The 25,659-nt window shown below is 45.5% G+C and overlaps 2 protein-coding genes across 14 annotated transcripts in view; one reads left to right on the top strand and one right to left on the bottom strand.

Annotated features, from left to right (window-relative positions):
• Positions 1–13,993, bottom strand: part of akap9 (A kinase (PRKA) anchor protein 9) — a 58,820-nt gene extending 44,827 nt beyond the window's left edge. For all 6 annotated transcript variants that reach the window (XM_072705620.1, XM_072705619.1, XM_072705621.1 and 3 more), the window contains exons 1-2: positions 13,853–13,993; positions 2,417–2,644 (exon numbers count right to left, since the gene is read on the bottom strand). In XM_072705620.1, coding sequence (XP_072561721.1) covers positions 2,417–2,644; positions 13,853–13,900 — 276 coding nt within the window. In that variant the 5' untranslated portion in view covers positions 13,901–13,993. The remainder of the gene's footprint in view (positions 1–2,416; positions 2,645–13,852) is intronic.
• Positions 2,619–19,159, top strand: LOC111852245 (transcription termination factor 1, mitochondrial). Of its 8 annotated transcripts, XM_072705623.1 has the most exons (5): positions 2,638–2,707; positions 14,533–14,739; positions 15,660–15,761; positions 16,741–16,835; positions 17,947–19,159. In XM_072705623.1, exon 5 carries the CDS (start codon positions 17,975–17,977, stop codon positions 19,088–19,090), a length of 1,116 nt encoding a protein of 371 aa, XP_072561724.1. In that variant the 5' UTR covers positions 2,638–2,707; positions 14,533–14,739; positions 15,660–15,761; positions 16,741–16,835; positions 17,947–17,974; the 3' UTR covers positions 19,091–19,159. The 8 variants fall into 8 exon arrangements, with proteins under 8 accessions (XP_072561725.1, XP_072561724.1, XP_072561723.1 ...); XM_072705622.1 differs by lacking the exon at positions 15,660–15,761; XM_072705625.1 differs by lacking the exon at positions 15,660–15,761 and having other exon boundaries at positions 18,010–19,159.
• Positions 19,160–25,659: the final 6,500 nt, after the last annotated feature.

Consider the following 25,659-nt stretch of genomic DNA (forward strand, 5'->3'; position numbering starts at 1 on the left):
CTGGGGGAACTGCTGCATCACACTCTTTAAAATGGTAAATTGAGTGTATTTAATCGTCACTAAAGGGGAAAACAGTGCGGAACCCATGACAGCACAGTGCAGGGCTATCGGTCCACCAAAGATCAACAGCAATGGCTGGTCTGAAGTACGTCACAGCCAGTTACCTGATTTCCATGCATCCTTAAAAGCATCACCGTGTCAAAAACGACATGCCCCACCCAAATTCATCAAACCTGCCCAGATGCTAGGACGGGGTAACCGTGGCAACTCCAGGTGGGGGAGGGGCCATTAGAAAAGGCTGCTGTCTTGCGGAAGCATACAGTGGTCTGTGCTGCAAGGACATGGGAATGCCTGACACAGGCAGAGGCAGCCGAACCTGCGTGAGCGCATTTGTCTGTTGCCACGGCAACTAATAATCCCACAGTTGTCCGCAGCGTTGTAAGCAATAAAACTCTTGTATTGTTTATGGGATTTTTTTTCCCCCTCCCGCATGAGAGTACCAAGCTTGTTCACGAGTAATTTACTGATGGGGAGGGGGGGGTTGGTCCGGCTTCCATGTGAAAAGCACGCTCTCAGCAGAGCCCCACACCCACATTGGACGTCAAAACCCTTGAAAGGTACCACGGGCTGGGGGGGGGGGGGGATGAGGAGTTTAGGTGAACCTGTCGCGGGGGGGGGGGGGGGGGGCTAGGCTGTATCAGACATACGGGATATGATGCGCTTATTCTGCCACTGTGTCTCGATGTCTCTATATTACCCGAAGCACCAGGACAGCAAAATGCAGTGTCATTCTATTTAAAGCAAGCCATTTATCATCGGAGAGCCAGATAACGCATAGTGAGCCATTTTTAAGTACGTACCGAAGAACGTGAAGCAAATAGCTTTCAGTCGAATGGCAAACTGCTAAAGCTGCGTTAAAAAAAAAAAAATAGACGCTTCATGCTGACAACGGTCTCCAGGCGCTTAACGATGTCGTCGACCCTTCCGACGTGCAGCTCTGTTTTAACGTATCCTCTCACTGTTTATATGGTAGCTACGGCAACGGCATAATCCTGCAGGCTTTGTTCTCCTAAATCAGACTGACCTGCCCCTCCCCCCCCCCCTGAGCTGGCCCTTTGCACCCTGCTGCAAAAAACGCTGCAGTGCGACGTTACTAAGAGCCACACGGGTACCAAGGCTCCCAGCAAGGCCATGACAACAATAAACTATTACGTTAATCTTAAACATAACATAATTACAATACAGGAGCTCGCACACAAGAGGTGCCTGCATTTTTGGTCAGGCGGCACAGGAAAGGGCTGCACATGCTGAATAGTGATTTCAGCTAATACTGCAGTAAGCAGTTCTAGAAATCTCATACACGATTCTAGTTGTCTCATGATTTCTATGCTCTGTTCATTTCATGCTCATAAAACAGATACACCAAAAAACATGCGGTGAGACTAATTAGCATCTCTAAATCATCCGTAATGCGTGTACGAGCTCTGTGATGGACTCACACCCTGTCCGAGGTGTCCCCTACCTACAATATTTCCTTAAACTATATTATTTTGGAGAATGACTGCACTATTACTCTACATCATTTCGATAATCGGTTTCATAGTGAACTGTGTGTTTCACTTAAGGAGGAGCTGTACAGGAATTTATTACGGTAATGTAAGTAATCAGTTTAGAATGTCAAAAAGATTTCAGGTTTGATGCTTAAACGCAATTTTACTCAGTATCATGTAAAAGAGGAAGCATTACTGACTCTGAAAGTGGCATATAAAATGAACCCCACACACCATCTCCGGGGAATTTAAGTGAGCTTTGTCGTATTCATTAACACGGTTGCTAAGCACTAACGCGCCGTTACCTGTGGGGGCAGCGCTGTGCTTACAGAGACAGTAAGTCTAGTAAGAACCAAATCACACTTTTATCTGACTGGAAACGTCCGAAACCTAGCCTGACAACTCCACCCGCTGGTACCTTTATGATACGCTTAATTATTTATCGTTTTAGGCACCTGCTGGGGTGTTGTCATCGTAATGTCTGTTTATTGCAACTGCTGCCTCTAAATGCTCCATACGCGGCAGGGGTTGGGGTTCGAACCTCACTCAGCCAGCATGTCGCCCTGTAACTTATTTGCTGATGAAAACTCATTTTGACCCCCACGGTTTGCTCAGAAGACCTATCAAAAGGGCAAACTATGAAATTACAATAAAGTGAGAAATGGCCATTAACTTCAATCAATGCCAAACCTTTAAAAGTTAAACACGAGGTGTCAGTGTGTATGAGCAGCTGTATCATGAGAGCACATTCTCACGCTGCCATGTTGAGCACAGACGACAGGGGGCACTGTCGAGCCACAGGCACCCAATTAGCCCTGGTGGCACGTCTAAACATAGGTGGCTGACGCCAGTCGAGCTCCCCCTACCTCAATTGTGTACGTTTGGTCGTGCTTGACCGTCTCCCCGCTGCGCAGTGTCCTTGAGATGGTGAACTCCGCCGGGGGCGCCGGTGTCCCACCCTGGCCACTGCGGGGAGGGTCGGGGTCTCCTTCATCTCCGGTAGGATCGGCCTCCTTGGCCCTGGATCCTTTCTTCTTCCTCCGGGGTCTACTTTGTCCGTCCGCCTGAGCCTTTCTCTGCCTGTATTCGGCCAGCTGTGGGGGACGAGAGAGGAGGAGACGTGGTCAGCCATAAAAATCTGGGCCTGTCTTTCCACGGTACATTGAAATGCACCCGAATCGACACAAATCTACACGAGGCCCAGAAAATCCCATCGCACTCTACACCTAAGTCTCACTAAGAATTTCTTTTTGAAACGAAACAGGCCCCGTGAACTCCCGGCTTCTTTTAAAAATCGGTAAAACCATTTGCAGGTGACAGATACGCAGGGAAAAACACAAACGTTTCTGTTCAGAAGGTGGGCAAAGAACAGAGGTACCCCCGCGCCACGTTGCAGACGCCCATCGCGGGACAGGGCAGTGCAGCAGACAGCCCACTGCCACTGGCAGTCAGATACGCTAGCAGTGTCTTCAGCCTGCGGCCTGCACTAATCTTTAAAGGGGATTAAACTATTAAATGTCTACATATGCCTGTTTGGGTACCCGGACAGCGTGGTCCCGTGTCGGCTTCCCCTGCATCTTCCTCAAAGACTCCCCCATTGACGTAAGCGCAGAGTATTTAAGAAGCTTTGCTCAGAAAAACGCAGTAATCAGAGAAATCACAAGTCCATCATAAGTCGTCTTTTGTCGGAGGTTAAGGTGCCATCTTGGCGAGTGCTGGTCGGAGCGACGCGTGACGTGGCTTCGGGATCAAAGTCGCCAAAATCCACTTATCCGAAAGCTGGTTACTTCAGCCCTTTCACTAACATAGACATACAGTTTTGGCTACTTCTAGCTAACCCTAAACTTCCCAGCTACTGAACTACTAGTCTCTATCTTCTCCAACATATCTTTGGTAACAGAATAATCATAGACTGTGTGGGGTTTCAAATAGCAGCAGCTAACTAAACGCTTCCCATTTAAATAACAAAACTCTATTACAGGCGTAAGTGTGACCTCAGTTTTTCATAAGACGCCAAGCCTCGGAACATAGACACCTGTCGCGTCACTAAGACTCCGCAGAGAAACCCGGCTGGATGCCGGTTTACTTATGCAGCTGAGCAGAGGCCTTGTGGAACTGCAGCCATCTAATGCGGCCAGATGACTGATCAGGTAGCAGTGACACCACAAGACCAACAATGGGGTAAGGAGCATTTAAAGGGAGAGAAAGACATTGGGAAATGACAGGAACGTTACTTTGAGATGAGATAACCGCATGATCTAGTTCACCCAAAGTAAGAGTGCACCAGGATGATGATGAGGAAGTGAGTCCTAAACATATTTAGTGCCAACAACAACTCTGAAATAACTCTAATACTAAGGTCTTGTTTAGGATTGGTATACAACCCTATGACCCACATGTTTGGAACAGACCTAGGGTGTTTCTCAATGACAAGGATGCAAAGAATGTACTTGTGTTCTTGGCGAGAGCATTATCGACATGCCTCGTAAGAACAAACTTAGATGCAATGAATCATCGGATTGTTCTTGTTAGTGAGGATCCAACCAATGCATCCTTGATAACTGGGGCTGGCCGAGAACATCATTCGGGGACTTTTACCATCCACCGAATTTCTGTTCTTGAGTATTGGAATTGTACTTTGGTAATGGAACATGACATCAAACAGTTATGCAGGAACACAAGAACGGTCAGGTACGCATCTTGATAAACACCCATAACGTAACGAGATTACATGCAGAAAACTAGAGACTGCGTCGTGTCCATCCTGTGGAAGAGATGCCAAGCTGCCAAAGGACACATTCAGAGCCCCAGCGGGTGTGAGGGGACAGGTCTGACCACTGGGCTGCACCCAGGACGTACAGAAACACAACACTTAACATGGCCGCACGGTAGGTCCAAAAACATGGCAGCGTGACCCGAACGACCCTCTGAAAGGCCTGTGGCGTGTGTATCACCTGTGTAGCCAAAAACGCCTGGGGGGGGGGCTCTAATATGTAAGAGATACACCCTCCCACACATTCACTAACCTCCTACTCAGGCAGCACAGGGTCAGGATGAGCCTGCAGCCCATGTAAAAGATACCCCAGGGAGCAAATGGTCAATGTTGAAGTATCACTCTCAAGCCCTGCTATGCATCTGGCATCTCATACCCATGCAATACAAAGCCAAACGAGCTGCCAATGTGAATTCATTCAGTAAACTAGTGACAATTCTTAACAAAGTGCGCCATGCAGTGGTGTGATAAATTAATTTAATTGGGTCTGAATGGGCTTAGTGCCACGAGCAGCTCAGAAATGCGTTGGTTTAATGTGGTCATGTGATCATCTTAGAGGGCATTTTCCGAAACCCACTAAACGGGTGAGTTTTCCTCTCACAAATTTCCAAAATTGAATACAGGCCACTTTCTAGTGGGACAAGAGGTAAACTACAAATCAGAGACTGAGGGCATGTCAACCACAACCTAAAGTTTTGTGGCTTTTCAGAAAGAAATGGCCAAAGGTTAGCCGGCAAGTCCCATGTTAGTCAGCATGCTAACAGTGCCGGGTCAGAAAATACTGACAGAAGATTCAAACTAGGGGTCAATACAGCAAAAAAAAAAAAAAAAAGTACCATAGAAGGTCCCATTCACACCCTGGGGACAGGGTGACTGATACAGTCACACAGAGGGTCCCATTCACACCCTGGGGACAGGGTGACTGATACAGTCACACAGAGGGTCCCATTCACACCCGGCTGGGGACAGGCTGACTGATACAATAACACAGAGGGTCCCATTCACACCCGGCTGGGGACAGGCTGACTGATACAATAGCACAGAGGGTCCCATTCACACCCTGGGGACAGGGTGACTGATACAGTCACACAGAGGGTCCCATTCACACCCGGCTGGGGACAGGCTGACTGATACAATAACACAGAGGGTCCCATTCACACCCTGGGGACATGTCACACAGAGGGTCCCATTCACACCCTGGGGACAGGGTGACTGATACAGTCACACAGAGGGTCACATTCACACCCCGGGGACAGGGTGACTGATACAGTCACACAGAGGGTCCCATTCACACCCGGCTGGGGACAGGCTGACTGATACAGTCACACAGAGGGTCCCATTCACACCCGGCTGGGGACAGGCTGACTGATACAGTCACACAGAGGGTCCCATTCACACCCTGGGGACAGGGTGACTGATACAGTCACACAGAGGGTCCCATTCACACCCTGGGGACAGGGTGACTGATACAGTCACACAGAGGGTCCCATTCACACCCTGGGGACAGGGTGACTGATACAGTCACACAGAGGGTCCCATTCACACCCGGCTGGGGACAGGCTGACTGATACAGTCACACAGAGGGTCCCATTCACACCCGGCTGGGGACAGGCTGACTGATACAGTCACACAGAGGGTCCCATTCACACCCGGCTGGGGGCAGGGTGACTGATACAATAACACAGAGGGTCCCATTCACACCCTGGGGACAGGGTGACTGACACAGTCACACAGAGGGTCCCATTCACACCCTGGGGACAGGGTGACTGATACAATAACACAGAGGGTCCCATTCACACCCTGGGGACAGGGTGACTGATACAATAACACAGAGGGTCCCATTCACACCCGGCTGGGGACAGGGTGACTGATACAGTCACACAGAGGGTCCCATTCACACCCTGGGGACAGGGTGACTGATACAATAACACAGAGGGTCCCATTCACACCCGGCTGGGGACAGGGTGACTGAAACAATAACACAGAGGGTCCCATTCACACTCGGCTGGGGACAGGGTGACTGATACAATAACACAGAGGGTCCCATTCACACCCTGGGGACAGGGTGACAGACACAGTCACACAGCGGGTCCCATTCACACCCTGGGGACAGGGTGACTGATACAATAACACAGAGGGTCCCATTCACACCCTGGGGACAGGGTGACTGATACAATAACACAGAGGGTCCCATTCACACCCGGCTGGGGACAGGGTGACTGATACAATAACACAGAGGGTCCCATTCACACCCTGGGGACAGGGTGACTGACACAGTCACACAGAGGGTCCCATTCACACCCTGGGGACAGGGTGACTGATACAATAACACAGAGGGTCCCATTCACACCCGGCTGGGGACAGGGTGACTGAAACAATAACACAGAGGGTCCCATTCACACCCGGCTGGGGACAGGGTGACTGAAACAATAACACAGAGGGTCCCATTCACACTCGGCTGGGGACAGGGTGACTGATACAATAACACAGAGGGTCCCATTCACACCCAGGGGACAGGGTGACTGACACAGTCACACAGAGGGTCCCATTCACACCCTGGGGACAGGGTGACTGATACAATAACACAGAGGGTCCCATTCACACCCGGCTGGGGACAGGCTGACTGATACAGTCACACAGAGGGTCCCATTCACACCCTGGGGACAGGGTGACTGAAACAATAACACAGAGGGTCCCATTCACACTCGGCTGGGGACAGGGTGACTGATACAATAACACAGAGGGTCCCATTCACACCCGGCTGGGGACAGGGTGACTGAAACAATAACACAGAGGGTCCCATTCACACTCGGCTGGGGACAGGGTGACTGATACAATAACACAGAGGGTCCCATTCACACCCTGGGGACAGGGTGACTGACACAGTCACACAGAGGGTCCCATTCACACCCTGGGGACAGGGTGACTGATACAATAACACAGAGGGTCCCATTCACACCCGGCTGGGGACAGGCTGACTGATACAGTCACACAGAGGGTCCCATTCACACCCTGGGGACAGGGTGAATGATACAATAACACAGAGGGTCCCATTCACACCCGGCTGGGGACAGGGTGACTGAAACAATAACACAGAGGGTCCCATTCACACCCGGCTGGGGACAGGGTGACTGACACAGTCACACAGAGGGTCCCATTCACACCCTGGGGACAGGGTGAATGATACAATAACACAGAGGGTCCCATTCACACCCGGCTGGGGACAGGGTGACTGAAACAATAACACAGAGGGTCCCATTCACACCCGGCTGGGGACAGGGTGACTGAAACAATAACACAGAGGGTCCCATTCACACTCGGCTGGGGACAGGGTGACTGATACAATAACACAGAGGGTCCCATTCACACCCGGCTGGGGACAGGGTGACTGAAACAATAACACAGAGGGTCCCATTCACACTCGGCTGGGGACAGGGTGAATGATACAATAACACAGAGGGTCCCATTCACACCCTGGGGACAGGGTGACTGATACAATAACACAGAGGGTCCCATTCACACCCTGGGGACAGGGTGACTGACACAGTCACACAGAGGGTCCCATTCACACCCTGGGGACAGGGTGACTGATACAATAACACAGAGGGTCCCATTCACACCCTGGGGACAGGGTGACTGATACAATAACACAGAGGGTCCCATTCACACCCGGCTGGGGACAGGGTGACTGAAACAATAACACAGAGGGTCCCATTCACACTCGGCTGGGGACAGGGTGACTGATACAATAACACAGAGGGTCCCATTCACACCCTGGGGACAGGGTGACTGACACAGTCACACAGAGGGTCCCATTCACACCCTGGGGACAGGGTGACTGATACAATAACACAGAGGGTCCCATTCACACCCTGGGGACAGGGTGACTGATACAATAACACAGGGGGTCCCATTCACAACCTGGGGACAGGGTGAATGATACAATAACACAGAGGGTCCCATTCACACCCTGGGGACAGGGTGACTGATACAGTCACACAGAGGGTCCCATTCACACCCGGCTGGGGACAGGCTGACTGATACAATAACACAGAGGGTCCCATTCACACCCTGGGGACAGGGTGACTGACACAGTCACACAGAGGGTCCCATTCACACCCTGGGGACAGGGTGACTGACACAGTCACATAGAGGGTCCCATTCACACCCGGCTGGGGACAGGCTGACTGATACAGTCACACAGAGGGTCCCATTCACACCCGGCTGGGGACAGGCTGACTGATACAGTCACACAGAGGGTCCCATTCACACCCGGCTGGGGACAGGGTGACTGATACAGTCACACAGAGGGTTCCGTACATATTGGTGACATGGTAACAAATAATCTTTATTACTCCACTATTTTAATTTTATACATACACTATATGGACAAAAGTATTGTAACACCTGGCCATTACACCGACAGGAGCTTTTATGACATCCCATTCTAAATCCATACATATCATTATGGAGCTGGTCCCCCCTTTACAGTTATAACAGTTATAACAGCTACCGCTCTTCTGGGAAGGATTTCCACAAGATTTTGGAGAGTGTCTGTGGGAATTTTTGCCAATTTATCTAGAAGAGTATTTGTGAGGTCAGGCACTGATATTGGACGTGAAGGCCTGGCTCACAATCTCCGTTTTAGCTCAACCTAAAGGTATTTGATGGGGGTCAAAATGAGGTCAGGGCTCTGTGTGGGCCAGTCCAGTTCTTCCACTGGGGCACAGACATGCTGGAAGAGATAGGGGCTTTTCCCAGACTGTTCCCACAGAGATGGAAGCACACAATTGTCCAAAATGTCTTGGTATTTTGCTGTTTTATTAAATTTTGTCCTTAAATTAATTTTTGGTTTGTACAGTTTTATTGAGGCTTCTACAGGAAGATCGAAAGGTCATCCCATTGTAACTTGTACAGTGACAAAGTTATCTTGTTATCTTGTATCTTTTATGCTAAGCAGGAACTAAGCGGTCTAGCTCAACCCCGGAAAAACAACCCCACACCAGAACCCCTCCTCCACCAAACTTTACACTTGGTACAATGCAGTCAGGCAGGCAATGCTCACTAAGGCATCTGCCAAACCCACACTCGTCCAACAGACTGCCAGACAGAGAAGAGTGATTTGTCACCCTGCAGATCACATTTCCACTGCTCCGGAGTCCAGTGGCACCGCGCTTTACACCACTCCATCCGACACTTGGCATTGCGCTGGGTGATGTGAGGCTGGTCTGCAGCTGCTCGGCCATGGAAGCCCATTCCATGAAGCTCCCGGTGCACAGGTGATGGGTTTTTGTGCCGGGGTTAATGTCAGAGGAAGTGCAGAACTCTGTAGTTACTGAGGCGACACTTACGCACTGCGCGCCTCAGCACTCGGTGACCACGCTCTGTTACTTTACACGTTCTGCCACTTCTTGGCTGAGCTTCTGTTGTCCCTAAACACTTCTACTTTGCAATATTACCGCTTACAGTTGACTGTGGAATATCTAGCAGGGAAGAAATTTCAGAAACTGACTTATTGAAGGCGGTGGCATCCTGTGACAGCACCACGCTTGAATTCACTGAGCTGGTCAGAATGACCCATTCCTTCACAAATGTTTGTAAACCTGACTGCACGGCTATGTGCTGGATTTTACACACCTGTGGCAATGGGTCTGAATGAAACACCTGAATTCAGTGATTAAGAGGTGTGTCCTAATTCTTTTGTCCATATAGTGCATAACTTCCAGTTGCTTATTCTGATAAGTCATGGGGGGACAGCTCAGGCAACAAGACTGGGTTACATTCTGAACAACATACTAATACTGCAGCAGGGTGCGCACACACACACACACACACACACACACACACACACACACACACACACACACACAGACACAGACACACACAGACACAGACACACAGGGGACTGTCCATTCATTTCTATGGGCATAACCCTAATACCAACAGACAACCTAAATATTCACCCTAACCTTAACCATAAGTAACCAAAGTAAATACAAAATTTGTTGGTTATTTTACTTTTTGCATTACATTCACCGACTTTTTATAAAAGGTTCCCCAAGTGGAGGTCCAAAAAAAATGTCCCTCAAGTTTAAAATCAGTGTCCATCACATTGTATAGACAATCACACAATAGATATACGATATCATATAATTGTGAATAAAATACTGCAGCTCAGGGGCTGGCTCACAGCCCCAGGGTGTGTGTGTGTGTGTGTGTGTGTGTGTGTGTGCGTGTGTCCTAAAACATAGTCATCCTATCTGAGCAGTATCATTCTTCACACTTCCTACACAGTTTAGAGCAGTTACTGAGGATGGATGGATGGATGGACCGAAGGACAGACAGACGAGTGGGTGACAAGAGGGAAAAAAACAGCAAATGGAAGAGGGTGATTCACAGTATTCATGCATATTTCCACACATTAGCCTACCAAATGAATCAAGAAGAGACACACATATGTCTAATATGAAAACACACCTCATGATTGGCGCACACTGTTTTGAAATGTAATTCTGGGTCAATTTCCTGTTCCCTGCCCTTGGCAGGTAGCTGACGTCTCTTAGCGCAATCGGCAACAATTGTTTAAAGCTCAGCCAGCTCTCATAATGCAAAAATCAGGAAAACTGAGACTAAAAAGATAATTAAAAAAAAAAGGTCACAGAACAGTGGTGCATTTTCAGAAAGGATAAGCGATGCATCCAGTCCTGTGTACTTTACTTGGCGAATAAAGATTCAGATTCTTATTCTTATTCTTAAAAAGGACGAGTGTTGCATTAATCTGCGATAAGAAAGTGACTGATACATAGTCTTTAAAACACTCCTTCTTTGCAGAGTTACGATTAAGACAAAACCACTGCCGGGTTTATAAAAAAAAAAAAGAAGAAAAAAAGATTGCATTCAGCAGAGAAAGGTAGGGAATACATCAATTAAACCTTGACCACCCAAAATAAGAAATTCTTAGGAATAAAATACTGAACAAAAATACGAAAGTCCACTGTTCAGCTAATAAGCAAATAAATCAATTTTCCCTGGGGAGTGTGGTGATTCAGTTCTCTAAGGAACAAAGATAATGAAAATTATGAAAATTCAGTACTCCACTTGGCTAAAATTGCCTGCTTTATTTGCATATTCATAACACGTTGTAAATGGTTAAGCATTAATAACAACAATAAGAATTTTCATTCAAAACCCTGGTGAGAATAACACATTTAAACACACAAAATTATCCCACAAAAAGACAAAGAGGGAATGAACTAACTCTTTATGAAAAGCTTACCAGAACAGACATCTGCCTACATACATGAACTGGACAAACAAACGGATGTGGAGGGAGACGAACTTAAAACGAAATCAATCATGGAAAAGTGAGCTCTGAATTTAGGCGTCACACTGATCAGTGGCAAAATCTTTTGGTTAAAACCAGAGGTTTGCAGCCTTTCCCACAACAGGAACCTCCAAATGAAACCAAACCATGGCTTAGGACCCCCTATCACTAGTGTGATCACGTAAACAACTAAGACGGGGGGGTTATTGTTTGTATCATACCAATTTAACTTTGTATTTCAGGACAACTGCAAGACAGACATACCAACACCAATGGGTCCCCCGTCTGTGAGCACTGCTCAGACCATAATGTTCAGATTCCTCTAAAAGAATACAATGCCTTTATATAATATACTCATAGAGCTTTCTAATTAAAATATAGTCACCTTGCACTCCAGTGTTTAAATCCCCAGATTCCAAAGCAGGGTTCAGTGCATGAGACCATAAGCTTGTAAAGTGATTTAGGGGCAAGTTTACGGAGGTTGGGTCCCCAAATGGGTCCCCTGTGCACCTCAAAGTAACACTGTGTTACCACTAGAAAGGCTTTGGCTCCTTGTGGCTCCTGGGTTATTTTTATAGATATTACTTAAATGTCTGATCTATTTTTAATGCAGTCTCTCAGATAACATTGTTCCGTAATGATACTGCAGGGCTGCTGTTTGTATTACCAGCATCTTGGGCCTGTAATGGATGTGAGAAGATAGTAGGGGAATTAAAAAACTATATAATAATAATAATAACAACAATGAGTGTAATACATCCAGCATGCAACCTAGAGGAGGTGATGGACAAACCATCTTGCATGTAACTCAGTGCATGCAGGTAGGTCATTGAGTTTTCACACCATGTAAGCAGCTATGGTTATATTCGTGGCAAAGTCTACCATACGTGTAAAATTTTATAATCATCAACAAACAAACAAACAAACAAACAAACAAAAACCTGAGAAGGGAAAACCTTCAAACACACAGACCCTAATAACGAGATTATCCAAAAATTTATACAATGCTAAAGAAAGTGCTTCACTTTGGCTTAAGTTAAAAACTCCTGTCTCTGGTTTAACCTTAATAAAAACATCCTACAAAGCTTGGACTGGGAGATAGATTTGTCTAATAGCATTTAAAAGTGATGATACATAAAAATGTGACTGACAGAGGGCATTGATATGTGCGTACAAAGTGGATTCCTCACCAGTAAGTATAAACACGTGCCGAGCCTGCTATGTCCTTTGTGACACCTGGAGTAAATGATTTGGCCGCAGTGGTTCTTAAAACTGACTGGTGCTCCATTTGTAACAACAGGGTTATTTCATAGAGTTCGTTATTTATGCATTTGTATCATGCACTTTGCCATAGTTTGAGGTCTGATGCTGGTATTAAAAACTTCTGTGTCTGAACTGAGTGCCTCCTTAGCGGCTATATCTACTTGTTCATTACCAGGCACACCAAATCACCTGGGATCCGGCACAAACAAGTGCTAAAATTCTGTTTTTCAAGGATAGCCAGCTTGAAAAGGGCGATCACGCTAAAGCCACCAGCGAAGGCATGGAGTGGGCGTTTGGGTCTCTTGTAAAAACAGTTTTATGTAACTGACGCAGTGCTTGAAGAGGGCCGGTACTCCCCAGCACGCAGTATGGACATGGAGTATGTTTTTTCCAGAGTACTGGAAACGGGGAGTACTGGCAGCTGTTTTTTCCCCCCACTTCAAGTGCTAAACTCATGACTAAAAAGGAGAACGTAAACGGTGAAGAAGCTACAATAGCAAAGGCATTAGTGAGCGTGCGGACATGTCAGAGGTAGATCCTGCAGTCTGCCCGGCGACCGGCCTCTGTTTGCTCAAGCAGAAGGGCAGGTCTCGGAGATCCTGTCCCGCAGGACTCTCTACATACTTTAACTGCCAGTCTGTAAACCTCCCGGGCCCGATGGCGCTCTGCGGGCCGGCGAATCGGCGCTTTAAACTCCAGTAATGTGGAGATGTTCTGGTATTTGCGACAAATGTTTTCTGAAAGCGTCCAGCAGCTGATACGATTGGGGGCACGGCGAGCAGGCTGTCACACACGGCGCTGCCGAGACAGCCGGGCTACCGCGCCACTGACAGCCGGCTGCAAGCCGATTCCCGGGCGCCGGTGACCGAAACAAAGCTCTCCTACAAGGGGACATGGCATGTACCCGAACAACCAGCAACATCTGTCATTAACTATTCATACCTTCGCTTTACCGGCCTCCAATTTCTTCTGTCTCTCCTCGTCTTCCATAACCGTCGTTCCTGGGCCGAATATATGAAGAGAAGGGCTTCATACGCAGACTCGACGAAAAAAAACAAATTGCTATAATAAATCTACTATACACAAACAGGTAGAAGTTTTATTTGGCGCCTCCATTCATCACACCGTTCAAAAACGTGTGGAGCACTCCTTACAACAGCCGCGACGCAGCCGCCATGTTATCCACGTAAACACGGGACTAGTTGTGATGACGTCATACTACCCCGGGACCACGCCCACGCACACCTCGGGTAATGTAGTTCCAGAGACCTTGCAGGTTAAGGCACGCTGGCGTAACGCTGCTCCCATGCATGTTGCAAGACGGTTAATTACAACCGTTCGTTTTCATTTCGATTAAAATGTATTTGTGGCTAGTTTTAAAATGGAAACGATTATGATATCCAGCATCATTATCAAAGAGCTGTTTTTAAATCAAATATTTTACAGTGTAAATTATAAATCAAGATATGAATGCATTGATTAGACATACTCTAAAGTGGGGTGCGTGTTAATTATTGAAGTAGATTAACAAATGCAGTGTTTCGTTGCCCTTGACAGACAATCATAACATTTACCTTTGTGATGGCCTTAAGTAGCCAGGTAACATTTTTCTCTTTCACCAGTTTTGAGCTCTTGGAAGAAGGATGTGGACGGTATACATACCGGCAGGAGATGGTGGCCGGTGTCTTCTCATCACTGGTGCTGTACAGCTTATTGTCTGGCAGATCTTGAGTTCCACCCATCGTCTTTTTGACATCTTTACGAGTTTCCATCCAAAGATGGACAGTCCCTTCTTACACACGGCCCTGCTCTGGACTGCAGAACTACCGGTAAACCTCCTGAAAGTTTGGGTCCTAAATAATTGATAGCCAAGGAGTATTATGTCAGCTAGAGCAGCACAGGGGCTCCTTCGAGGTACATCTGTGCCTTTTGTTGTCATTTAAATTAGGTTCCACTGCTAATTTCTTCGATAACTGTATTCATAGTGGAATTTATAACAAAGTTCTGCCATGGGCCTTATTCTTTTAATACAGACCTGGGCTATTTAAAATGCTGTATATTCTGTAGAACATTAACAAAGTGACTTTCAAAGCGAAGGAACAATCCCCAGTCAAACAGAAACCTCTGAAATTAATGAACTTCTCTATTACAGCTATAGGTCTTACAAATCGAAGAACTCATACAATACTACATTAAATCAAAGAAGTTCCTTTGCACAAGAATGGAAATTATCTGTTGATTATATGTGAACTGCTAGGGATAGATATATTATTTATATATTAAATAATATGAAATTAGGTGTCTTGTGAAGGACTGACACTCCATAGAGGGTTAATGCCAGTCCAATTCACCCCCCCCCCCCACCCGCAACCCTAACCAGGATTAAAAGATGTTAGAAGATGGATGGATAGATGGATTTTATATGAAAGTAGATAAACCAATACACATTCCAGATAAATATTGACATAATCCTGTCCATTATTCTTCCCTGAAATACATCTTCTGCATGGTTGGTTTTTAAGCATTTGTTCTGTTAATGGAATTTGAAAATCATATTGAATGCATGTGTTATGTTTGTGTACTTTTATTTTATTTTTAATTCACTGTATTGAATTGTATTCAATAATTCATATTTTTTAATGTTTCAAATAATAACAGAAATTGATGAAACTGCACACACAATTCATCTGAACAATGATATGCCTTTCAAAAAAGAATAAGCAAACAGTGGATATTTATTTTTGGTCAGACCTTAAGCCTGTGCAGCTTGGATGGATGGCTGACAGCAGAGCGATGAAGGCAGCTGGACACTTGGAGCCCAAGGGATGAAAAAGCACATCAATAAACAATGGTGCTGTTGTGTTGAGAACACTAAGTGGGCGACACTGAAGGCTTTAATTTAATTACAGCAGCCTCGTTGCCAAGAGCCACACTTGGGTGTTACTATGATACAGATCTATAACTCTGCAATCGTATGGTGGTCTTAATGGTATTATGGTACAAGTCAATTATATTAGTCATATGATGTATTATCTTTGTAATACAGAGGGCAAATATTGTTTCAATACATAGCAATGAAATCAGAGTCTGAAAACCCCGACATTTTATCGTAACTTTATAACTTAAATTGCACCATTTCAGTACCACTAACTACGTATACATGAGGGAATACAATGATCTATAGGCTGTCTATGGGACAGGGGGGAAACAAGGTTCTTCCTAAATCGAATGCAGTGACCAGCTGACTCCATGCATATAAATTCACATCGTATCATGAGTTCAAACAAGGTATACAGAAAATCAATGGATGGAGTTATCTTGACTTGTCTGTAATTTTTTTGTGAAAGGTATTATGGAGTAGCTGCATTGGTCATAGACACTGCATCGTGCTTGAAGGGTTCCCTTTAGGTGGCATTAAATATAGAGTATATCACAAAATAGCAACAACCAACAAAAATATTAAGTAATATACACCATGACAAACAATACTGAAATAGACTTCCTGGAGCAGAATAGGGGAACTTCTAATTTCTGGCTTCTAAATAACACACCGAGCTAAATAGCACAGTATACGTATATGGAGTGCATATATAGGCACACGGCTCCATCTAGCGATATAATGTGAAGTACTATATTTTAAAAAAACTTGTCACGTTATACGCCTTTTCACAGACGATGTAACTTCTTTTAGTTGAATCCCAAGAGATCAGTGGCACTTTATAAACGCTGGATATAACAGATTCGAATAGATAAATTCAAATCAATATAAAAAAGGCAGCTATTTTCACTTAGACTGCTGAACAGGTCAATAACTGGCGTTTCATCTTCAGACAGAAGAAACACCTCCAGACGGCAGGGGGCGACATGCAGAAACGCGGACAGGCAAATTGCGTCGATGGTAACTGAAATGAAACAGAACATAATGGTAAGTGGGAAATTCTAAAGAAACGCCGATTTATATTAAATAACATTACAGAAATGTCACGTGGAATACTGCAGACGGTTCGATGTAATCGTGCTTCATCAAAGTCATTTGCTTGTTTTTATTGATTGTTATTTTTTGCACAAAGAACTAAGCGTAGGTACGGAATTCTGAACGGGAATCAGTGCATGCGAACTCGGCTAGTAATGTTTACTCTTTAAAGCCTAATTCGAGCAAAGCGTTAAGGTGCCTAAAGTCAAGATAGATTCGTTCCTCCTTCTGATGCGGGCATACTTACCATTTATTTTCCTTTGACAAATCAAATGCAGTCTAATTTCTTCGTAAATATCCAAGGGGCACCGGAGTAAACGCTATCAGAATTTCCAGAGGGGCGTTCCACAAAGCAATATTTCTCAGTTAGCTGGCTTAACTTAAGCTAGAAGTCATGATTGTCCGGTCCGAATGGTCTTTACCTAAACTCTTATTGGACAATCATGACTTAAATCTTAAGTTACCCCAGAAAACTCAGCAGTCTTGCTTTGTGGAACATCTCACAGGATGGCATGGTGACTCAGCGGGTTCAAACCCCAAGATTAGCTGTGCGTATGGAATCTGCACGTTCTCCACATGTTCCTCCTGCAGTTCACAGACAATCAGCTGTGCTATCCGGCATTTCTAAATCTAGTTGCGTAAGTGTCAGGGTGCATCACCATGGTTCACTGGGTAGTTCGATTGCCCTGAACCTGCCAGGTTGAGCTTTAAATCCTGCCCCCGTTCTGTTTTTTTCATGTTTGTATGTTATGTCTGTGATTTATAGGTTTACTCCGGGTACTCAAGTTTTCTCCCAAATTCCAAAGACATGTAGTTAGACTATTGGGCATCTCTAAATTTCCCATAGTGTGTCCCACAAAGGAGTAGCATTTCTCCCTGGCCTTGTGTACTATGCCACCCAGGTTACGTTTCAGTCCCCCTCCATTCCATCCGTCCATATTCCATATCTCTGCTTATAATATGGTTAAGATCCACCCTTTCACCAGTGGTGCTTACATTTTTAATCAGTCTCATGCAAGAACAATGTATCACTATGCAATTAATTTTTTTTTTCCCCCTACAGATTTAGGGACCATTTTCATTTAAAGATCATGACTTGTATCTTGACTCTTCTGCATATTACCAGAAGGCCGATATTTTGCAAGCGGACCTGTGTGACATCCCATCTCACTGCACTGCACAGCACGCCCGCTAAGAGTGAGGCGCAGGGACCAGGACATGAGAATGAGTCCTTGTTGGAGAACCTGACAATCCTAGGGGTAGATGTGAGGATGGTTCGTCGGCGGCAGCCCGGTGTCCTGAAGAGGTCTGTCACCAATGAGCACGGGCTGACGCACTTCTTGCAGAGTAAGGGCGCGAGTCGCGAGATGGTGGCCAGCATCATCTCCCGCTTCCCACGGGCCATCACACGTTCTGGGGATCACCTGGAGCAGCGCTGGGAGCTTTGGAGGAGGGTCTTCAAGAGTGATGGCGAGATCGTGAACATCCTGGCCCGCTCTCCCGAATCCTTCTTCCGCTCCAGTGACAACGGCAACCTGAAGAAGAACATCGTCTTCCTTGGCTCTCTGGGACTCAGCTCCAAAGACCTGTACCGCTTGCTGACCACAGCTCCACGTACCTTCTCCAACAGCCTGGAGCTCAACCAGCAGATGGTGGAGCTGCTGAGGGACGTGTGCCTGAGCTTGGGGGGGAAGGATCCGGACCAGTTTGTCAGGGCTATCATCTCTAGGAACTCGTACGTCCTCATCCGAAGCACCAAGCGCATCAAAGGCAACGTCAACTTCCTGCAGGAGACTCTCGGCCTGAGCAGCTCGAAGCTGCTGGAGCTGCTGCAAGGCCAAGGTGCGGAGGTCCTCGACCTCTCCAACGAGTATCTCCTGAACAACTTCAGGGACATACAGCAGAAGCTGCTCTCCCAGGGCTGCAGCCAAGACGAAGTCAAAACTCTGATCATCAAATACCCTCCGGTGCTGTACATTTCTTGGGTGAACCTGAGGAATAAAATAGACTGTCTGCAGGATGGAGGTGTAAATATCAAACAGATAGTACAAAAGCCCAAGGTGTTGGAATTTAGTATTGACAATCTCAAGAGACGCTTAAAAGAACTACAGGAGATAGCCTATGATTTTGAGAAGAATGGCATTGGTATTTTAGACTCCAGTCAACGCCGATTTGATGCTAAGTTATTACGCCTTTCTGGGCAATAGGTAATATAAAATTGGTTTTTATAGTGTATCTCTAAGTTTTTTAAATAAATATATTGCACTCTCCAACTATTGAAGGAATGAGGTCTTTAACTTTTTTGTGTACAGTACAGAGCTAATAAGGACTGATATGTAGTTTAAAACGCGATTTTTATTTTAAATACTTTTCTTCTCTTTAAAATAAAGGATAACGATATGGATTGACTTTCCAAAAATATGTATAAGCTTTTTAGTTGTTTTCAAAATGCATTTGTCATGAGTAACCAGAAGGTGGCAGCAGAGATCACACGACCGACTTACCCAGCTCGTCATGACGATTCTGTCTTGCTCACATAAGGTGGTCCTTGCTAGAGTAATGCACTTGAGAACCCTGGGATCAGTCTTGGGTCACTAGGGTAGTGTTTACAGTGTTTGAAAGGGAGCAGTTTCCCAAGCGATAAGTGGTCACGTATTCTTACAGACTGAGTTAGTGAGGGAAAATCTCACCCCAAAGTTTTATAGGCTGCTGCCTTAACTCTCTTTCTCAGACATCTGGAACAGCTCATCCAGATCAGAAAATCTAGCAGAACAGCTGAAATATCTCCTGCTTTGTTTTATATGGTGTAGATTTTACAAGTCATTTAGTATCCGGACTATATTTGGAAACTGTTAAACTCTCCTTTCAGGCCGTAGATTTTTCAGGTCTGGGATTTAATCTTTACAGTGCCCACTTGAGAATCTGCCACGTTTTTTGGCCTGTAATGCATTAAAAACAATAATGTAGCTTCTTTCACTGCAGCTTATACAAACCGGATGATCTTGAAACTCAACTGACACTGAAAGTGGGTACTGTCTATTACACCCACCTTAAACAGAAAAGTGATTTTTCACATTTTACAGGATTTACTGGAAATTAAATCCATGAAAGAATACTGTTCTGTTCCATTTTTTCCCTGGCAGTGCCTCTATTTGAAGGAATGAGACTAAATGCTTTGCCTGCCAGTTTGGGATACATCAAAGTGTGCATGCAGCTCAGAGACCAGTGTTATTCAGTGTCTTGCAGTGCATGGGAACATAAACACTTTGTGTGTATTAGTCTTTTTGTCCTTACCTGAAATTTTAAAGAGGATAATTTAATAGGAAAAAATATTGCATTCAGACACTAATCCAATATTTGATAAAACAATAGGCATTACACACATAGGGATTTAGGTTAAATCCCTTCCAGCTTCGGGTCGCGGCTCGGCGTGAGTCATGCCCCTTCTTCTTGGCTGATTAGCGAATAGCAGGACTTTGATAGGACCGCTGAAGGATGTCTACTTCCTGTCCCTACTGTCCACTTCCTCCTGATGTCACTCAGGTGTTGCCTCAGGCCTCTGGTTTGGATCCTCTGATTTTACTACTGCATTTATGCCCGACTTCCAGCGTCACCATGTTTTCATGTGAATTATAAACCTGTGATGCCCCGACCAGGAAAAGCAGTTAGCAGATGGCTGCATGGAACTGCCACCTAACCCTCTGATAAATACCTTTTCCTGCTGCATGGTGATTGTCAGAAAGTATTCTTCCATGCATCTTCCATCCATCAATACAGGCTTTATATCGTCAGGTCAATATCACTACTTCAAAGGTTGACTAGAAAAATGTCCTGCCTGCCTGGCCATCTTATCATTCCTTTTCATTTTATTTATTATTAATTGTGTGTGTGTGTGTGTGGGGGGGGGGTGAATAATTGGTCCTCAGTTTTTTTTCTGCAAACCAACAAATCCTCTGTTCAAAGGCTGAGATCAATGCAAAAGAAGAGTTGTTGCTAATTGGACGGTAGGGGAGGTGAGGATGAGATGCTGATGTACTGCTATCTAGATGATGACATACGCTATTGTGAATGCAGAACCCTGCCACTGGACCCAATGATGGCGTACAGCACAGGGCAGACATGTGCCATGTTACATTTAAAGCGCTATGCCCATCTGAGAGCCCGCAGGAAACACCAATGCCAGTAACAATGGGTGCCAGGAAAATCGGTAATCTACCTGGTTTTTTTTCAGGGGAAGAGGAGCATTGGGTAATTGTGGGGTGGCAGGAGGCATAACCAGGGGCATCTGAAGGGCATTGGTAACCCAACACTTTCCAGGGGCCCTTGAATACAAAAAAAGAATAATGTATACACCAGTTTGGGGGGGGGGGGGGGACAGAATTACTAGCCACACCCCTGGGCATAGCCATTAAAAATGCTAATGCTAACTTGCCATCCAAAGTGTTTCCTTGCTAAGCCGTCCGTCTGTGTAGAGGGATATGAAGGGAACTGAATAAAAACTGTCTTTGTTCTGTTCTGTACCATCTATCACCAAAATAATCAAGATGCCAGGAGTATCTGCTTCTCAGTGTTCTTAGGTGTCAAACTTTAGTTACAGATGTCCATTTACAGGGGTTGCTGTGGGTTTGAAAGTTAAAAATATTGGCTGTTTTTTCTTTACAAGGTATTCATGGATTGGTTGGGCTTGAGATTGTCGTCGGTATTATGAACAGATGATATTATAATGAATTTAAGCCTGCGGTGTGACTTAATGTGATAGTTGCCTTCTTGTAGTTCTCCTGATAGCTCTACATTATTAACGTGAAGAACTTTACAACGGGGGTAAGACACTGGGGTTATCATCAAGTTCGGGTGATGATATGTGGAATTTGTACGTAATCCTGGGAACATTCCCCCCTACCCACTTCAAAAGGTACGTTTTGTCCAAGTTCTTAGTTAAAATGAAATTTTTTGGTGTGATTAATTGCCCAGTAATGTCCAAGTAATTTCCTGGGTAACCTCATCCAAGACCTCAGTCAGATGGATTAATACATGACATTGCTGAATGTGGAAAATGATATTAAAAAAGAGGGATTAGGCCACTGATAATTTACGCTGATTTCATTAAACTTTCATCGTGGAGCCCTTTAAACCCTAAATGGCTTATTAACATAGCTCACATTTCTGCTCTCCTATCAACACTCCAAATAGGGTCCTTATTAGATCTGTACCTGGACTTATTCACAAAAATGTTACTATTCTGTTACATACATATAGGCTCTAAGCACTATATGCCAACCACTGTCATTTTCTGTAATTATGGGATGTACTTATTCTGTGGCTCAGGTTGCTTGTACCCAGGGTTGAAACCTGGATTTTCTTTGCAATATAGTGATCCACCTGGACACAAGACTCAAGAAGCCTAAATTCATGCAAGTGGAACAAGATTTTTTAGACATAGGCAGTCAATTATATATGGACAGATCCTAACCTGCACATATATTTAGTCAGTGTTTCCCACTGAGGCTAAGCTCAAAAGCTAATTTGTTGTATTCATTCTCTTTAAAAGGCCTGGCTTCCACTGTGTAATGGATTTCAGAGGTTAAGGGAGCTGGTCAGGAATAAGCACCTTGTGAAAGCACAGAATAGCCTCTCCGATGGGCCAGTGACTTTCCACAATACGAGGGATAAAATTTAAAAATGTGGATTTTCACAAGTGATTTAAAGCGAAGGTATGCTAAGCAGCAGTAAGGGGGGAGGGGACGGGGGTCAGGTTTTGACAGACAGAGATGCTTCTGCTTTTATGGTCTTCTCCGAATGTGCCTTCCAAGGACATGTGGCTCAGTCAGTTATCAGTTCTTCATCCATTAGAGAAGTTAGGATCTTAATCATAAGTCAGACAGCTTCACTAGAATGTGGTCCCCAGTATGTTTATATTTGCAGAGACCAAGTGTTTAAATGTGTTTTATGTTTTTTCAAGGTGACACATGGAAGGGGTGGGGTTTTTCTCTTCTGTTTTTTGTACTTGATTGTGCTTGCAAAACAAAATAATAAAAACGGTACTGTTCACTTTCAGAGGCTGCCAGAGAAAACGCACCCAACCCACCCAGAGCTACTGAGGGCCGTTAGACACTAACGCGCTGAACACACCGGATCTGGTGAATGAGTGGTTTGGAATTTTGTGGTATAACGCAATACACCAAAAAAAATATAAAATCTAAATCCGATGTAATAGTTGGAGGTTCGGCATGGTGGTGCAGTGGTTAGTATTGTTGCCCCTTCCCCCCCCCCCAAGAGCTGGGGTTGAATCTCCATTGTGGCTTCATGTGTGTGGAGTTTGCATGTCCTCCTCATGTTGTTGTGGAGTTTCCTCTGGGTTACCCCCCCACAGTCAAAATATACTGTATGCTGAGGTGAGTTGGAGTTACCAAATTGCCCATAGGTGCGAGTGACCCCCGCAATGGGATGGTGCCCCATCCTGGGTTTTTCCCTGCCTTGTGCCTGTATCCTCTGGGTTAGGCTCTGGACCCCCTGCCATCCTGAACAGGACAAGCAGTTACAGAAAACAGATGGGTAGTTTGAGGGAGGGACTGCAATGCATTGTGGTCTGTGATGATGAAATGTCCTCTGTTCTTGGGCGTCCACAGATGCCGTGACAGATTTGAGTCTGCCCAAACGGAGGAAGACTTGTGTGTTGGTGTGCTGCAGTCCCTGGGGGAGGTACGCTGCAGGAGGGGTGTCCATTTTGTTGACGCCTATGGGCAGCATGACAGCCTACATGCGACACATCCTGTCAGCTTTGCTATCGGACGAGTTATTTCATTACGCATTGATCACATGACACAATGTAGCTCACAGCAATTTATTTGAGAGAAAAATGCTCTCAGTTCCAGGAAAAGATGAGAAGTTAATTGCCTTGTCCCCCCCCTCAGATCCCAGGATAACTTCCAGGGATTGGGATGCAGCCCACATCGGTGACAGGGGTCTCTGGTCTTTGTTTAGGCATGTCACTGATGTTCCTGATGTTAGTTGACCCTGTCCTGTGACCCCAATGTACCTGTATTTGTGCGAATGGCTAAATAGATAAACCATGTTTGTTATATTGATGTCAAATAACAATGTAACACACCATAAAATTCAATTACCTTGAACCAAATATTTGTCATCACGGGTCATTAGGTTGCAATCTCCTGTGTAAAATGATCTCCCTGGATTAAAGGAAGGACAAGGAAGTCAGGTGACAGCAGCGGTGTCTCTGTGTCGCACTTCCCTCTCCGTACAAACGGTCCTTTCATGCAGGCCTGGTGACATTTACCGCTGAAGAGCCGAGCTTCGCCGGCGACGTCTTCTTAACAATGCTGTCGGAGGAGAAACTCTCCTGCCACCAGAAATGAAATTTTCCAGTTTAGGCTCTGGGCTCCCGTCGAAAATAATCCTACGCCATTTGCACGCCCCCCCCTCCACAGATTTGCTGAGATACCTGAATGTCATTCCCAGTCAGGATGGCGAGACACAAAGAGCGGAGGTGTGTGGAGGAACACCAAGTTGTTTATCCCACAAGAAAGATACCTGGTCTCGTCCCCCCACCCCTCCCCCCCCCATGCCTTTCCTCGGCCCTGAATCCATTAAGACAGCAGCCTGCCGACTGGGGTGTGAGACAGTGCATAATGGGTTTGGGGAGCTGATGTCTCCCATCAAAGGCTCCCTCAAGGGTGTCTGGTGTTTCCTCTGCCATTCTCTTTCGATCCGAGTGAGACGGATGGAGTTCAGAGGTTCATCATATAAAATTAGCAGGTGCCCAGCAGGGTTTTGGATATTGGAAAAGATACAAGATGGGGGAGGGGCTGGACGGGATTGGCTACAGAACTGAAGCATTTATAGAAATGCATGCACAGGTATGTGTCTGTGTTTGGTGTAAGTATTCCTGCAAATGTGTGCATGCAATGTATGCAGCGTGTTTAGCATTCTGAATTTGGGCTCCCTCTTTTATGGTGTTTGGATTTTGTGTCTTTGTCTGCTGCTTAATTCAAGGGCATACCCTGCCTGGCCAAAAAAAAGTGGCACACTTTAATATTTCGTTGCACCGCCTTTAGCTTTGATTATGGTGAACATTCGTCAATGCATTGTTTCCACGTGCTTATGCAACCTATCAATATGTTTTCCCAGCCAGAGTTGCATTCATTTCTCATTGGGATCTTGTATTGATGATCGGTTGGTTGTACCACTCCGTAAAGTCTTCTTCTGCACATCTCAAAGACTTTCAATGCGGTTAAGGTCAAGACACTATGGTGGCCGGTTAATGAGTGAAAATGAATCCTCATGCTCCCTGAACCACTCTTTCACGATTTAAGCACTATGAATCTTGGCATTATCGTCCTGGAATATGCCCATGCCATTAGGAAAGAAAAAATCTATTTATGGGATAACCTGGCCGTTCTGTAGATTCAGGTACTGACTTCACTTTATTGCTGCATAACATTGCTGAGCTGTAATAATGATCCAATCACTGGCTCATAAGTGCTCACTTATTTATATTCAAATGGTGACTTTTTTTGGCCAGGCAGTGTATCACACATTTATAATAAACGTTACGGAGAGCAATTGGGGTTCACATCGGCATCACAGTTCAGTAATAATTCAAGCTAAACAGGGCAAACAGTAAATTATGTGCATATTGAAAGGCTGATGTGCCGTAGTGAGGCTGAGCTCCTCAAGAAGGCCGTCGTTATAACTGGAAGGGGTTCTAGAAGCATTTTCTCCCATCGCTGAGATCATTTATAGTACAAAAAAATAACTC

The sequence above is a fragment of the Paramormyrops kingsleyae genome, chromosome 23 (genome assembly GCF_048594095.1).
Source record: "Paramormyrops kingsleyae isolate MSU_618 chromosome 23, PKINGS_0.4, whole genome shotgun sequence".
Lineage (NCBI taxonomy): Eukaryota > Metazoa > Chordata > Actinopteri > Osteoglossiformes > Mormyridae > Paramormyrops > Paramormyrops kingsleyae.

What these genes read in the sequence shown, in the direction of transcription:
- LOC111852245 (XM_072705624.1), top strand. Translation starts at nt 17,975, where the DNA reads ATGACTTGTATCTTGACTCTTCTGCATATTACCAGAAGGCCGATATTT.